We start from the raw sequence: 12,160 nt of genomic DNA, 5'->3' as shown, positions 1-12,160 counted from the left end.
CAACCCTCAGCACCCAACTTGGTGGCGCCGTCATGGCCAGACAGTGGCCCAGAGATATGATCGAGGAGTGTATGAAGGACAGCTCAAAAAGCTGGCGCTTGAAATGTTGAAACCTTGCATTTCAGCGACATGACCAATTGATTGCAAATTAACCTCCTGTCTGTCATGTCCTCCTTAGATTGTTGCGTCGTCGATAGAACGGGACACCGTGCAGGTTCAATCAAGATTGGGTGGTCATGGACGACCATAGACGCCGCACACCGGGAATAAGTATGTACGTAAACGCACGCGTGAACGGTTTTTGCCGTTTAGTTCACGTTTACCTAACTCAACGCCCGACTTCACGACTTGTACGTTGCTCGTTGATCAGACACCCTACCTACAGCTTGCCCCAGCCTACATCCCCTCACGAAGTCAACACATACCGTCTTTCACGATCGTTAAATACTTTTTTCGCACTTTCCCTGAACGAACGAACGATCCATGAGTGGTGTCAGCATCCCAGCGAATGCACCGGTTGGAGGCATTAGCTTCACCAAACCGCCAGCTACGGCAGTGTCATACTACAAACTCGCCACCAATATCCCTATCACTATCGGATGGAACCTGACAAGCCTCTACGTTACCCCTACCTCCCTCACCTTCTCCGCGTTCTGCTCCAGCAACGGGAACACGTATCCAGTAGGGCCAACAAGCGTCCCGGGGACTGTAACGGAGCTTACTTGGACACCATGGACATATCAAACCGGTGCAGTTGGTGTCCAGACGCCTTTGATTCAGGGTACATATACGCTGCAAGTTCAAGACGAGCGAGGAACAACAGCTCTTGGGTCTCCTGGTCTATTTCAATATAATGATCAAATGACCTTTGCGTTTTACACGCCTCAACCTTATACACCTTTGTCTGGTGAGTCGCATCCCTCGACCGATGTGGTTCTTTTTCTGTCCTGGAAGCTGCCAAAGGCAATCCCTAAATCAATTTGCACGTCGTCAGCTCAAGGTTTGGTTCTGATAAATGTTTCTTTCCTGTAGAATGGCAATGTGCATCATGCCAAAAGGGTGCTGCAGGGATGACGCAGCCTCATCCTGCCTTGTTTGGGATAGTTGCAGCTACTCTGATCATGCTCCTCTCGGGTTGGGGTTTACTTCGATCATTCTTCCATCGAACGAGCAGGTGACAGTGCTTGATGTCCCAACGTTAACGCTGCTCAGGAGCGATGTCATGTCGAGGTGGTTGGGGATCCTTTCATCTCATTGGACTGGTTGCCGAGTATCCGCCGTAGTTATATTATTCCTCACATCAGTAATTAATGGACATGGTCCCATTTCGTTTCATTCGTCAAGCATCCGTGCGTTCCCTTATCTCAATACAAAACTGCGGAGACATGGGCTTCTGTAGATCGACACGTTTGCTTCTCTGAAAATTGTCGGTTCGAGGACAAATGTGCAGATGAGCGTGTGCAGGTTGTCATTTGATATTTACAGCGCGCGGACGGTTGACACGATTGAATTTGGCCAACTGTAGCACAGCTGCGATTGCCCAAGGGACAGTCACGCCTTGTTGCGAATCCCTTTTTAGGCTGCCCCCTCAGGCATATTTGATATTTGGGCTGCAAATTCCATTGAACTACTTGAACTCCATCGTGTTCAGAACACCGCGTGTCGGTCCTTAATATATCGCTGCGTGCAATCACTTGGTTCAATCTGCCATCTCCAGATCTAATACTGTAGCGGGCGATCTGCCGGCATGCCCTTTTTTTCTGTTCCTGGGGCGGAATAGCATGGGACCAATTGTCTTATGTATACCCAACGTTCAGCTTCAAGGATTTTTCCCCCTCACTGCCTGCTTCTGCGACGATTGACACCCCTTTGGCGATGTCCCTTACGTATCCTTTCGCTGCACATTTATATCAAGCACTGGGCGTTCTTCTGATCGTGTGCATTGCGTTTGTGTTAACGCGGAGCCGGCAACGGTATCCGCCTGGGCCACCTGGTGATTTCTTCTTTGGCCATCTGTTCGAGTTCAAAACTGGCGGTCCCAGATTCTCCCAGTGAGTACACTTTGGCTCGCTGCAGCACGACCTTTTTCCCACCCTCTGCTTTTATATCTAACTGGCAAATCGTCCAAGGTTGCGAGCATGGCATGAGAAATATGGTCCACTCTTTACTTTACGAATGGGGTGGAACTTTCCTCTTTTCGTAATCGGCGGTGACGGCGAGCTCGTCAGAGAACTTTTGGACAAACGAGGCGCGATATACTCCCAAAGACCTCTTATGTATCGCCATCTTTTGATGGACAAGTTCGAAAGCCCACTGTAAGGAGAAATATTCCCTGTGTTGGTTTTTTTTTTTCATCCACTTACCCGGTTATCGCAGTTGGGAACGTAACTGGGCAAGGTGGAGAATGAACCGTCGATTATTGGTTCAACGGTTCCGTCCTATGACCGCCGCATCAACTCAAGAACACCAAATCCCTGTGATAGAAGCCGAATCTACACAACTTCTCAACGACCTTTTGTCCGAACCAGAGCAGCTCACGGAACATCCTATGCGATTCGCTTCCAGTGTTATGACCTCGTTAGGTGAGACGTTCGGATCCGGTTTCTCTGTACACTGCGCCAGAACGCTGAGGATCTACCATGCTTCTAGTCTACGGGATACGTGGGCCCAAATATGATTGTTTCTCTGTCAGTGCAACCTATAAGATCATGACGAACGCCATTCTCTTTACAATGCCCCCACTCGACAAACTTTCTATTTTGCGGTGAGCATAAACAAATACCCCGCTGAACCAATCAATCAGAGATTATGGACTGAAATGAATGCAGGCTGCTTCCTGATTTTCTTTGGCCTTGGCGAAAGTCCTTCAGCGCGCTCGCCGACCTGCGCGACACTCTACACGAGGGCAAGCTGCTTCCCTTCATGACCATCTACCACGAGCTCACGTCCGTTTAAAGACCTCGCTCATCGATCCAAGGATCGATTCCAACAAGGACTGAATCCTGAGACGCTCGCCGAGGATTTATGGTCATCTCAAGAAAAACTCGATCTGTCGGATCGCAGGATACACAGGCTTCTTGGACTGGCTCACGAGATGAGTTATAGTCTACTTTGATATCGAATATATCATAGTCTTACGCATCTTTCATTTCTCCACGGCGGCGCCGATCCAGTAGGTTACCTCCAGATTTGCTGGACCCGCTACTGAGATTAATTCTCTCGTATAGGTCGCATTCGCTATTCTTTCCGGAATAATGGCGTGAGTGTCAGCTTCTCTATTTTAATTTGATCCGAACCGAATGCCCCTTAGATTGGTAAACCACCCGAGGGTCATGCGCAAGGCCCAAGAAGAAATTGATTCAGTCTGTGATGAAGGGACAATGCCTCAGTGGTCCGATTACGACAGACTTCCATATGTTCGGATGAGTGAGTTGTTGTTGCATTTGTATTGCCTCCCTTCTTCATTTGAGTGTTCCGATAGTCATCAAAGAGACCTTTCGCTGGCGACCCCCTTTTCCCTGGGGCGTTGTGCACGAACTGAGTGAAAGTAAGTCTTCATAACAAAGAGGCTGTGATCGGATGTGCGCTTACGTACTGAACCGCAAGACGATGAATGGGGAGGATATCACTTGCCAAAAGGATCCACTGGTGTGTTTAACTGTCGCATCTTTCTATCTCATATCTGAATCGTTCCAATCTTATCAGTGATTCTCAATATATGGTGGGTGTTTCTTTCCAGAGTAAAATACGTAATCACTCACGATTCTACAGGGAGATTCACATGAATCCCAGACGTTATGCAAACCCTGAGGAATTTATTCCGGAGCGCTTCGAAGAATTCCCGTTGCCTACGACGGACTATGTGAGCAGTCCGGACTACATGTCCAGGGATGTATATACCTTTGGTGCGGGTCGCAGGGTCGTGAGTTCGATTCTCAGCTTCGCTTCAGGAGGGATGAAACTGACATTGATTCTCATTACCTTTATCTCAATACAATGCATCATGTTGATTGTTGGAATCAGTGCCCAGGCTCTCATATCGCAGAAATGGATCTCTTCCTCGCGCTTTCGAAGATTATTTGGGCATTTGATCTTGCCACCCCAGATGGGAAACCCCTTAACGCGGACCCAGTTACGGCGTTTAAGGGACATAACCTGCGCGAGCCTGTACCGTTCAAGGTTAACTTCACCCCAAGGGGTGAAGTACGACGAAGCATAATCGCAAGGGAGCTTGCGACGGCTGAGGAAATTATCTTCAGCCGATTCGGATGCTCACCTGAGTCAAGGTGATCGTGTTGTCGGGTACGTGGTTCTGAGCGCCTAGGCCGAGCTTCTAAGACTGTCATTGCCATGCGTTTGATAGCCATTATCCCACGAACTCATTGGATACGACGATAACGACCTGTGTGGCGTATAGCACAAGCCCCACTGCTCACAATCCTTCTTCATCCCCTTCCCACTCAATATTTTTCAGCTCCTGCTCTTGGCTTTGCATTCACCTCACTGCTCGGGAGTTGGAACAGGTGTCGTGAGCTGCACGATGGATATTCCTTTTTTGCTGCCTTCACCGAAATGGCACCACGGTTTCTTCCCTTTGATTTTTTTTGTTCACGTGTTGGTATACATAAATGAATTCATTTTTGCCTTGCTTCGCTTCTATTCAACTGTCTCGTCATCCAACCACCAATATTCGCTGATTGCAACGGTGTCATTTATATGGGTGTGACATTTCTCCAAGAAGTGACCAGTGTTTTTAAGGATGCTACCGCTCCTGTGCCACTCTTTGACTCGCCTGAGCTTCCTTCGTTGTCAGTAATAGATGTTCTTGGTGCCCTGAGGCTTTCAATATTGTTACGCCAAATAAAGCGCCATAATGGTGGTTTGGCAGGGGAACCGAAGGGTGCTTGGGTCCACGATCTGTGGCTAACACTTGTTGTGGTGTTTGCGGGGGAAATATTGGCTTGTAAGTGGGATTCGGGCCAGTTTTCATAGGGGGTGGCGCTGACAGTTAAGTTTTTTTTAAAGGCGCAATGTTAACCGTACCCCCATCCTTCATGTTATCCCCCACTGTTATACTCCTCTTCATCGCATCGCACATTGTCGCACACGCAATACCTTCAGTTCTTATACCTGACATTTCACTGCTTACAGAGTTACCGCTTGCAATATTGGATGCGGCAACACGTTCGATGATGGTATGCGATGGTACTATTGCACTAGTTAGGAGTAGCCCACATCTCTCTGTGCAAGCTTCTCCTATGGCACTCTTAGTTACTTCTACCGTGAGTCTCTTCATGCATGTGTGTACTCCAAGGAGAATGACACTGAAGCACGGTTCGAATAAGACTCTTGGCAATGTAGGATTCTTCATTGTCAATGTTTTTTCGATGCTGGATCCTGTGGGGTGGAATGTTAATGTCCCACCAGAGTTGCGACCGTGGGGATGGACCACTATGGACCTTTGGATTGCACCGCTCGGGACGGCGATTTATGCCACCGCCACTCAAAGCCAAGCGTTTTGGACGCGGCTCCCTGCTTTAATCCTGGGCATCTTGAACGTGGATCCAGCTGTACAAAGCGAGCTTGACGCCAAACTCCTTACCGTCATGCCATTATCGAATGATGATGGCCGTTCGGTATGTTTCCTGGTAGTGGCGACTTTGTTCACGCTTCGAGCATTGTACAATTTCTCGCTGCCGTCAGTGGCTCCCAAAGCATCTCCACAATCGAACCATTCTACATCAACAAAACGCTGTAGGTTCGAATCCTCCTCACCCCGGGTCTTCGTTTCTTACTGAACTAATTTCTCGCCTGTTTTTGGAGCTAGTAGCAGGTGCCAAGGTGAAAAGGGCGTAGGGAGTGTTGAGTGCATATTAGAGACTTGATAGGCAATTAGGCCATTCTAGGTAGATTAGATTGAGTATCGGATACCAGGACATTAAAGGATATAGACACCATCGAAACGGATTCGAAGGGTACGGGTATAATACGTAACGAAGTTATGCTGTCATCGTTTGCGTTTATTGTTCAAGTTTGAAATCGACTCATCACGACGATTCTCCACTCTGCCGAGAAACTCGACCTTTTCTAGATAACCTCCTCCTCGCCTGTTTAGTTCGAGTTCATCTTTAAATGTTTGAGCCTCTTCTGAATCCAGATGTGCATTCCAATCCATCTTCGACTTCTGCAAGGTAGTCAGCTTTTTGGGCTTCGCTACCACGAGTTTGCTGAGACCCCCTTTCGTCTTCAGCTTGGGGGGCGGTCGAGTTGGGGTAGCTTGAACGGGTTTTGATAATTCTTGTTGGATGGCATTCGTGCCTTGTGGGGCTTCGGGAGGGGGTTCGGGATGTGGAGTTGATAATTGCTCAGCTGCTCCTGCCTCTGCCTGGGGTGAGGAAACTTGTTCCTGAGAAGCTAGCCATCGTATTCCCTCAGGTGAGTCTTCGGAGACTTCGACGATCGTACTGGAGGACTAACGTTACAAGACGTTGGGTCAGATACACAAACGTGGCTTAACGAACCTTCCCACTTCTCCCGCAAACCTGTACTTCTTTTCTATCTTGATCGTTTTAGACGCCGATATGACCACTTTTGGTTCTGATGAAGTGCTTGATAAGGACTCTTGGAACTTTTTCCAAGCATCCTCCCGAGCCCTAGACCCTTAATACAGTAAGCTTGGAGCTGGAACGAAAGAAATTGGGCAGACTTTCTGGAGCCCTCCGTGTCGGCTTCCTCAGAGGCACCTAGAGTTTTCAGCCGCTTGGCCTCTGGCGTAGAATCGTCTGAGTTAGATGATGAAGCTAAGGTAACATTTTTGAGTGCATTGCATACGAATCAGCGTCTCAGGGGTTCAAACCTACCTTCAGATTTGTCATCGAGAATGAAGTCGGGATCGTCCTCTGAATCCGATTCAATTGGTCTCGATAGTGAATCCGCTGCACTCATAGTGAGATCGCGAGTCGGAGTCAGAGTGAACACCAGGACTGTTGTACCTACAAGAGGTAAACGAATTCAGCGTCACAAACTCCGGACTTTGCCATTCAACTGTGTCATCCACCTTTCCACACCGCTGAGCTCGTTGAGCGCCAGCCTCCCAGATTCCAACTTATCTGATTGGCGTCCTACGGGCCTTCATTCAGAGGCTATCTAGCCCACGTTATTTTCCCGATACCTGCTTGACCCGTCCTCTCAACCGATAACCAAATGGCAACCCAGACTCAGACTGGCTCCGCGCTTTATTCGCTGAAGTTTAAGGATAAACTGCTCGTGAAAACTCAGTCTAGTGATGCTTTACTGAAGAAGATGAAGGTACGCGTAAACGACGCGCTTTTAATGTCTAGGGGACTAGAAATGGCTGAATTAGCCCTCCACTTGCAGGTATTGCATGCTGAGCTTTGCGGTATCGGCCAGGAAAACATCAATAAAGATTCTCTATCTTCTATAAAGAGTCATCTCATTGATAAGTCGATCCTCTTACACCGAGATAAGGGTGTGAAAGCCTATGCTGCCTGCTGTATGGCAGACTTGCTCCGGCTGACTGCCCCAGATGCACCATACACAGCGCTTGAGCTGAAGGTTGTTGTGTTTTGTCAGTTAGATGGTGGATTCTGCACGCTTATTCTGGCCAACCTCAGGATATGTTCCAATTCTTCTTCCGACAGCTCGTGACGGGTTTGAAGGGCGAGGATTCACCGTGGTACAACGAATACATATATCTCCTGGAATCACTTGCAACAATCAAATCTGTGTGCTTAGTTCCAGATCTTCCCAATGGAGATGACCTCACTGCGGACATATTTCGAGACCTTTTCGATCTTGTCAAGTGCGTAAAAATGTCTTCGATTGTGTGCCGATCCCTCATAACCTGCATCAGACTCGATCTCCCCAAAAAGGTGGAGCTGTACATGTCCGACATACTCGTTTCTCTGATTGAAGAGAGCCCAGCTATCCCCTCAAGCGTCGTCGATATCATCTTAGCTCAATTTACCCCCAAAAACGCGGCAAGTGCTACTATTAATTCCATAGAACGCAACGCAGGCTGATACGCATATGGTTCAGAGAATGGATCACCCCACTTTCCGGCTAGGCGTGGATGTTTGTAAAGCGACATCCGATCGATTACAAAGTCTCGTTGCGCAATATTTTGCAGACATCATTGTTCAGCACAACTCTGAGGATGACACTGGTGATCTTGCTAAGGCCCACAACCTTATCGTACAAATCAACAAGTCGTGTCCGGCCCTATTGAACAACGTCATTCCTCAGCTTGGGGAAGAGCTCACTGCGGAAGATCCGAACTTCCGGAGCCTGGCGACTCAGACGATGGGCGAGCTCTTTTCTGAGCAAGGAGGTGATGAATTGGCGCAGAAATATCCTCAAGTCTGGAAGTCGTGGATTACGAGGACGAGAGACAAATCGGCAGGCGTTCGCGTCACCTTCATTGAAGCCAGCAAGGGCATGCTAGGACATCATAGTTCCCTACGCCACGAAGTTGCGGGTTCGTGTCCACTCATTCTAGCCTAAATTCATCCCCTGATAAAGGCAATTAGAGGTCTTACGAAGCAAGATGCTAGATACGGATGACAAAGTTCGGGCAGCTGCCTGTCGGATTTATTCTCATATGGACTATGAAACGGCACTCCACAATGTCACTACTGACCAGCTGAAGGAATTAGCCCAACGTATTCTGGACAAAAAGGTGTGTTCGCGATGCAAATGAGCATACCAAAATTGGCTCAGCCTATTTCAGCCATCTGTTCGACAAGAGGCCCTTACGGCCATTGGGAAGCTATATCGTCTCGCGTTCCCGGAAATGTGCGTGATGACCTATTTCCATACATTTCCATCCTCACAATTAGCGCAGCGAAGCTGGCGAGCCGACGGCCATCGACCACTTCGCGTGGATACCCGAAGAAATCCTCCACTCCATTGAGAAATTAACGGAAACGAGGTTTGCCAGTACTTTGATCATAGTTGTTATGGTCTGGAGGCTTGTTGTTTAGGATGTGGGTCGAACGTGCTATCTTGAAATACATTCTCCCACTCCCCTCAAAGGGCGAAGACGAAGCTCAATGGTCTGATCAATTGCTCGTGGTGATGCGACATTTGGATATGCGGGCCATGCAGGCGCTCGTCAGCTTATCCACTATCAACGCCCCGTACGTCAGGGTCTTCCTTCCTGGTGACTGCTAATTTACCTGAATACAGCCAGCCAACGATGGAAGGCCGTTTCCTCGAGGCTTGTAAAGAGTACAACGTAAGCTCAGCCTGGGGGAAATTAGCTGTTGCTTAGTAGGATCCCTTGGCAGGGTGGTATCGTCGACAATAACGAAGAAGAGGTCACGAAGAAATTCAATGCCATCGTCACACAGCTGTCCAGTAAGTGGATTGGCTGCAGCATATGTACACTCTAGGCTGAGAATGTATGCGACAGCACGATTCCCTGACCGCGTCAAAGCTGCCGAAGATCTCCGAAACTTCGCAAAGCTGAATGAATCTAGACTTTACAAGCTGTTGTCTATTGCTCTGGATCCTCAGACGGACATGAAGGCGTTGGTCAAAGCCACGGTAAGGGCGTGTTGTTGTTGTTCATGCTGCATCATTAAATGAAGTTTCTCAGACTGAATTCACAAGACGCGTAGAGCAGGCAGCGAGCTCGATATCAGAAACCATGAATGATCTATTTCGACGGGCCTCCTTCTATATTATCAATCACTCCTCTATTCCCAGTCTTTCCAAGCGTATTCAGCGTTTCAGCGAAAATGACCCTGAAGGGGCTGCCAAAGCAGAGTTCATTTTGGAGCGCATCTGCAAATACTGCCCTGCCATGCTGAAGACTCATATCCCGGAATTCATCAAAGCACTGTCAGAAGAGGGGAATGTACCCTTGATTGGGATATCACTGCAAGCCTTGTCCTCTGCCACAAGGGCAGATCCAAGTGGCGTGAAGTATGTGTACCGGTCTCATTCATCGATGATTGCTTGACATCCCCTAGGCGGCTAGTAGAGAAAGCTGCTCGATTCGCCAAAGCAGGGCATAGGAAGTATGCTAAGTTTGGGACGCGCATTCTGGCATTCTCGAGTGGTGCTTCAAGCAAATGCCAAGAATTAGTGGAGGTCAGCAGCCATGTTTCTCTCGCCCGCATTCGATCTCACTTATTTTGTAGGAGATCACTAAAGCTTTAGACATTCATGATCCAAATGTCCGACTTGAGGGACAGCTTTGCGCCCTCGCCGAAGCCGCGAAGTCTTCACCAGATGCGTTTGAGGAACAGAGCGAAACTATAATTGGTTTTTTGCTCAAGCACGTCCTATCATCGTCACCAGATGTAAGTTGATCAACCTTAGCGCCGTTAGTTTGGTACTCATACTCCACAGGAAATTGACGAGGATGAAGAATGGGACGAGAATGAGAAAGCGCCTCTTGACGCCCGTCTCAAAATTCTTGCATTGAAAATATGCGTAAATCGTTGCATGGCACACGCAACGCGTGACTCTGCATTAGATATTGCTCGACCCGTCATTAAGATGCTTTTCGCTATTCTAAGCAATATGGGGAGTGTCAAGGCAGACCAAGCAGACCAGTGAGCCATTTTTGGGGGTCCCTCTATCGACACCTTATTCATTCTTTCCAAGCGCACATACGAAAGCACGCCTTCGGCTCCAAGCCTGCTTGTCTCTGTTGAGACTTGCAACTGTACAGATTTATTCTCAAGCCATCAACCCCCATTTTGTGAACCTTGCACTCCTCATACAAGACCCTTCATTCCAAGTGAGGATGGGCTTCCTGCACAAAATCATCCAGCTGCTGTTCCAGCGCAAGATCGACCCACGTTATCACACTGTATTGTTCATGACTGCTCTCGATCCTGACAAGGACATCACCTTGACGGCTCGTGCGTACGTGTTAACGTCGTTACGGCGACTTCCTCGTGGTATGTGAGCGACTCTTACAAGACCCGCATTTCGCTGAGTTAGTTCAAGATTTGCGCATCTTGTCATATGAGCAGATGGTTCCACGCTTGTTGTACCTCCTGGCTCTGCATCCGGACTTTTCTCTTGAACCCGAAAGTTTGCAGGATACCGTCAAGTACGTTTAGCCTGAGTAGTAGTTTGTGGAGCTAACATGCCTTCTTCCAGGTATATCGATTTATACATAGACACTGTATTGACATCCGACAACATTCATCTAATCACTTACATCACCCAGCGGGTTAAGGGTGTGCGACTTGAGGAACACCATTACAGCGAGGTGAGTCCGTGGACTCGAATAGCCTCCACTTAGCGGACAACCACTCTTTCTTCAAGAACCTATACGCAGTCAGCGAGCTTTTGCTCCACAGGATACGGTTGAAGGCAATGCGGAACTCATGGACTACCAATGCGTATCCTGGAAAAATTCAGCTACCCGGGGATGTCTTCAAGCCTCTCCCTTCATCCGAAGTAGCAGCGAAAGCAAGTTGATGCAATAATAGGTAGTCACTACAGTAACCAATAAGCTGATTAGATCCTACGGACTGTGTATCTGCCCGAAGAGAAATTGCAACTGCTTGACGAGCAGACCAAGGCCATGAAGGCCGCACCTAAAGTAAGCTATGTTCTTTTTGATAGAGGAACTCGTCTTCGATGCATAGTTTTAGCCGCGAAAGCCGCGCGGGACAAATGGGACACGAAAGCGAAAATCCTCTCCAATCAACAAGCAGCCAAGGTGAGACTTACTATCGCCTATCAATGAGTTTATTTCATCGTCAAATGCAGAAGACGTGTCAAGCGGCGGAAGAAGCCCTCATATGACGATGAGTCGTCTGAAACGGATGAAAGCGATGGAGAAGATCCAGATGACAAAATCGACGAGGATGAAGATGTGGAATCATCACCGAAGTCAGAGAAGATGGACGAGGACACAGACGATCAACCAAGTTCGCCAAAATCTGGGCGTGGAGCTCCTAGAAAAGCGAAGGTACGCACGGGTGTCTCCTGTGCATATGCTTTTGCGAATCTGATGTCTGTAGGTTCGGCCAACGCGAAGAGCAAGGGCTGGGGCGTGAGATGTACCCTGAACCGCTGACATTCAAAATATCCTGGTTGTCAGGATTTTTTGTTAATTTCATACCACATATAACCGTGATATCCTTACACTACGTTTGAACTGTATTTTATA

At 48.2% G+C, this 12,160-nt stretch overlaps 5 protein-coding genes across 5 annotated transcripts; 4 read left to right on the top strand and 1 right to left on the bottom strand.

Moving 5' to 3' along the window:
* Positions 1–389: 389 nt before the first annotated feature.
* On the top strand, positions 390–1,363 carry EI90DRAFT_3071792 (uncharacterized protein). Its single transcript, XM_039061335.1, has 2 exons — positions 390–907; positions 1,033–1,363. The coding sequence occupies exons 1-2, from the start codon at positions 484–486 to the stop codon at positions 1,176–1,178; spliced, it is 570 nt and encodes a 189-aa protein (XP_038912501.1). The 5' UTR covers positions 390–483; the 3' UTR covers positions 1,179–1,363.
* A 209-nt stretch (positions 1,364–1,572) lies between these two features.
* On the top strand, positions 1,573–4,512 carry EI90DRAFT_3071788 (cytochrome P450). Its single transcript, XM_039061334.1, has 15 exons — positions 1,573–2,051; positions 2,130–2,315; positions 2,377–2,582; positions 2,650–2,764; positions 2,829–2,905; positions 2,958–3,094; positions 3,158–3,172; positions 3,228–3,259; positions 3,311–3,426; positions 3,482–3,547; positions 3,607–3,648; positions 3,706–3,721; positions 3,772–3,922; positions 4,024–4,302; positions 4,364–4,512. The coding sequence occupies exons 1-14, from the start codon at positions 1,876–1,878 to the stop codon at positions 4,288–4,290; spliced, it is 1,602 nt and encodes a 533-aa protein (XP_038912500.1). The 5' UTR covers positions 1,573–1,875; the 3' UTR covers positions 4,291–4,302; positions 4,364–4,512.
* A 134-nt stretch (positions 4,513–4,646) lies between these two features.
* Positions 4,647–5,864, top strand: EI90DRAFT_2999708 (uncharacterized protein). The gene is made up of 3 exons (XM_039056296.1): positions 4,647–4,963; positions 5,026–5,282; positions 5,346–5,864. Exons 1-3 carry the CDS (start codon positions 4,717–4,719, stop codon positions 5,796–5,798), a joined length of 957 nt encoding a protein of 318 aa, XP_038912499.1. The 5' UTR covers positions 4,647–4,716; the 3' UTR covers positions 5,799–5,864.
* A 64-nt stretch (positions 5,865–5,928) lies between these two features.
* Positions 5,929–7,017, bottom strand: EI90DRAFT_3071785 (bucentaur or craniofacial development-domain-containing protein). The gene is made up of 4 exons (XM_039061333.1): positions 6,861–7,017; positions 6,707–6,800; positions 6,522–6,653; positions 5,929–6,464 (listed from the first exon to the last, which is right to left on the bottom strand). Exons 1-4 carry the CDS (start codon positions 6,943–6,945, stop codon positions 6,008–6,010), a joined length of 768 nt encoding a protein of 255 aa, XP_038912498.1. The 5' UTR covers positions 6,946–7,017; the 3' UTR covers positions 5,929–6,007.
* Positions 7,018–7,034: 17 nt separating this feature from the next.
* EI90DRAFT_3281784 (armadillo-type protein) lies at positions 7,035–12,080 on the top strand. The gene is made up of 23 exons (XM_039066846.1): positions 7,035–7,308; positions 7,378–7,575; positions 7,635–7,822; positions 7,874–8,000; positions 8,059–8,497; positions 8,550–8,698; positions 8,750–8,814; positions 8,864–8,950; positions 9,003–9,158; positions 9,208–9,256; positions 9,309–9,378; positions 9,434–9,567; positions 9,620–9,948; positions 9,996–10,116; positions 10,167–10,328; positions 10,378–10,583; positions 10,636–10,934; positions 10,984–11,089; positions 11,140–11,251; positions 11,308–11,454; positions 11,507–11,587; positions 11,640–11,707; positions 11,761–12,080. The coding sequence occupies exons 1-23, from the start codon at positions 7,204–7,206 to the stop codon at positions 12,065–12,067; spliced, it is 3,705 nt and encodes a 1,234-aa protein (XP_038912497.1). The 5' UTR covers positions 7,035–7,203; the 3' UTR covers positions 12,068–12,080.
* The last annotated feature ends 80 nt before the right edge of the window (positions 12,081–12,160 follow it).

This window comes from Cantharellus anzutake (genome assembly GCF_015039405.1).
Source record: "Cantharellus anzutake strain C23 chromosome Unknown EI90scaffold_49, whole genome shotgun sequence".
Classification (NCBI taxonomy): Eukaryota; Fungi; Basidiomycota; class Agaricomycetes; order Cantharellales; family Hydnaceae; genus Cantharellus; species Cantharellus anzutake.
The sequence above is the reverse complement of the archived record's forward strand: the minus strand, read 5'-3'. Positions and strand labels throughout refer to the sequence as shown.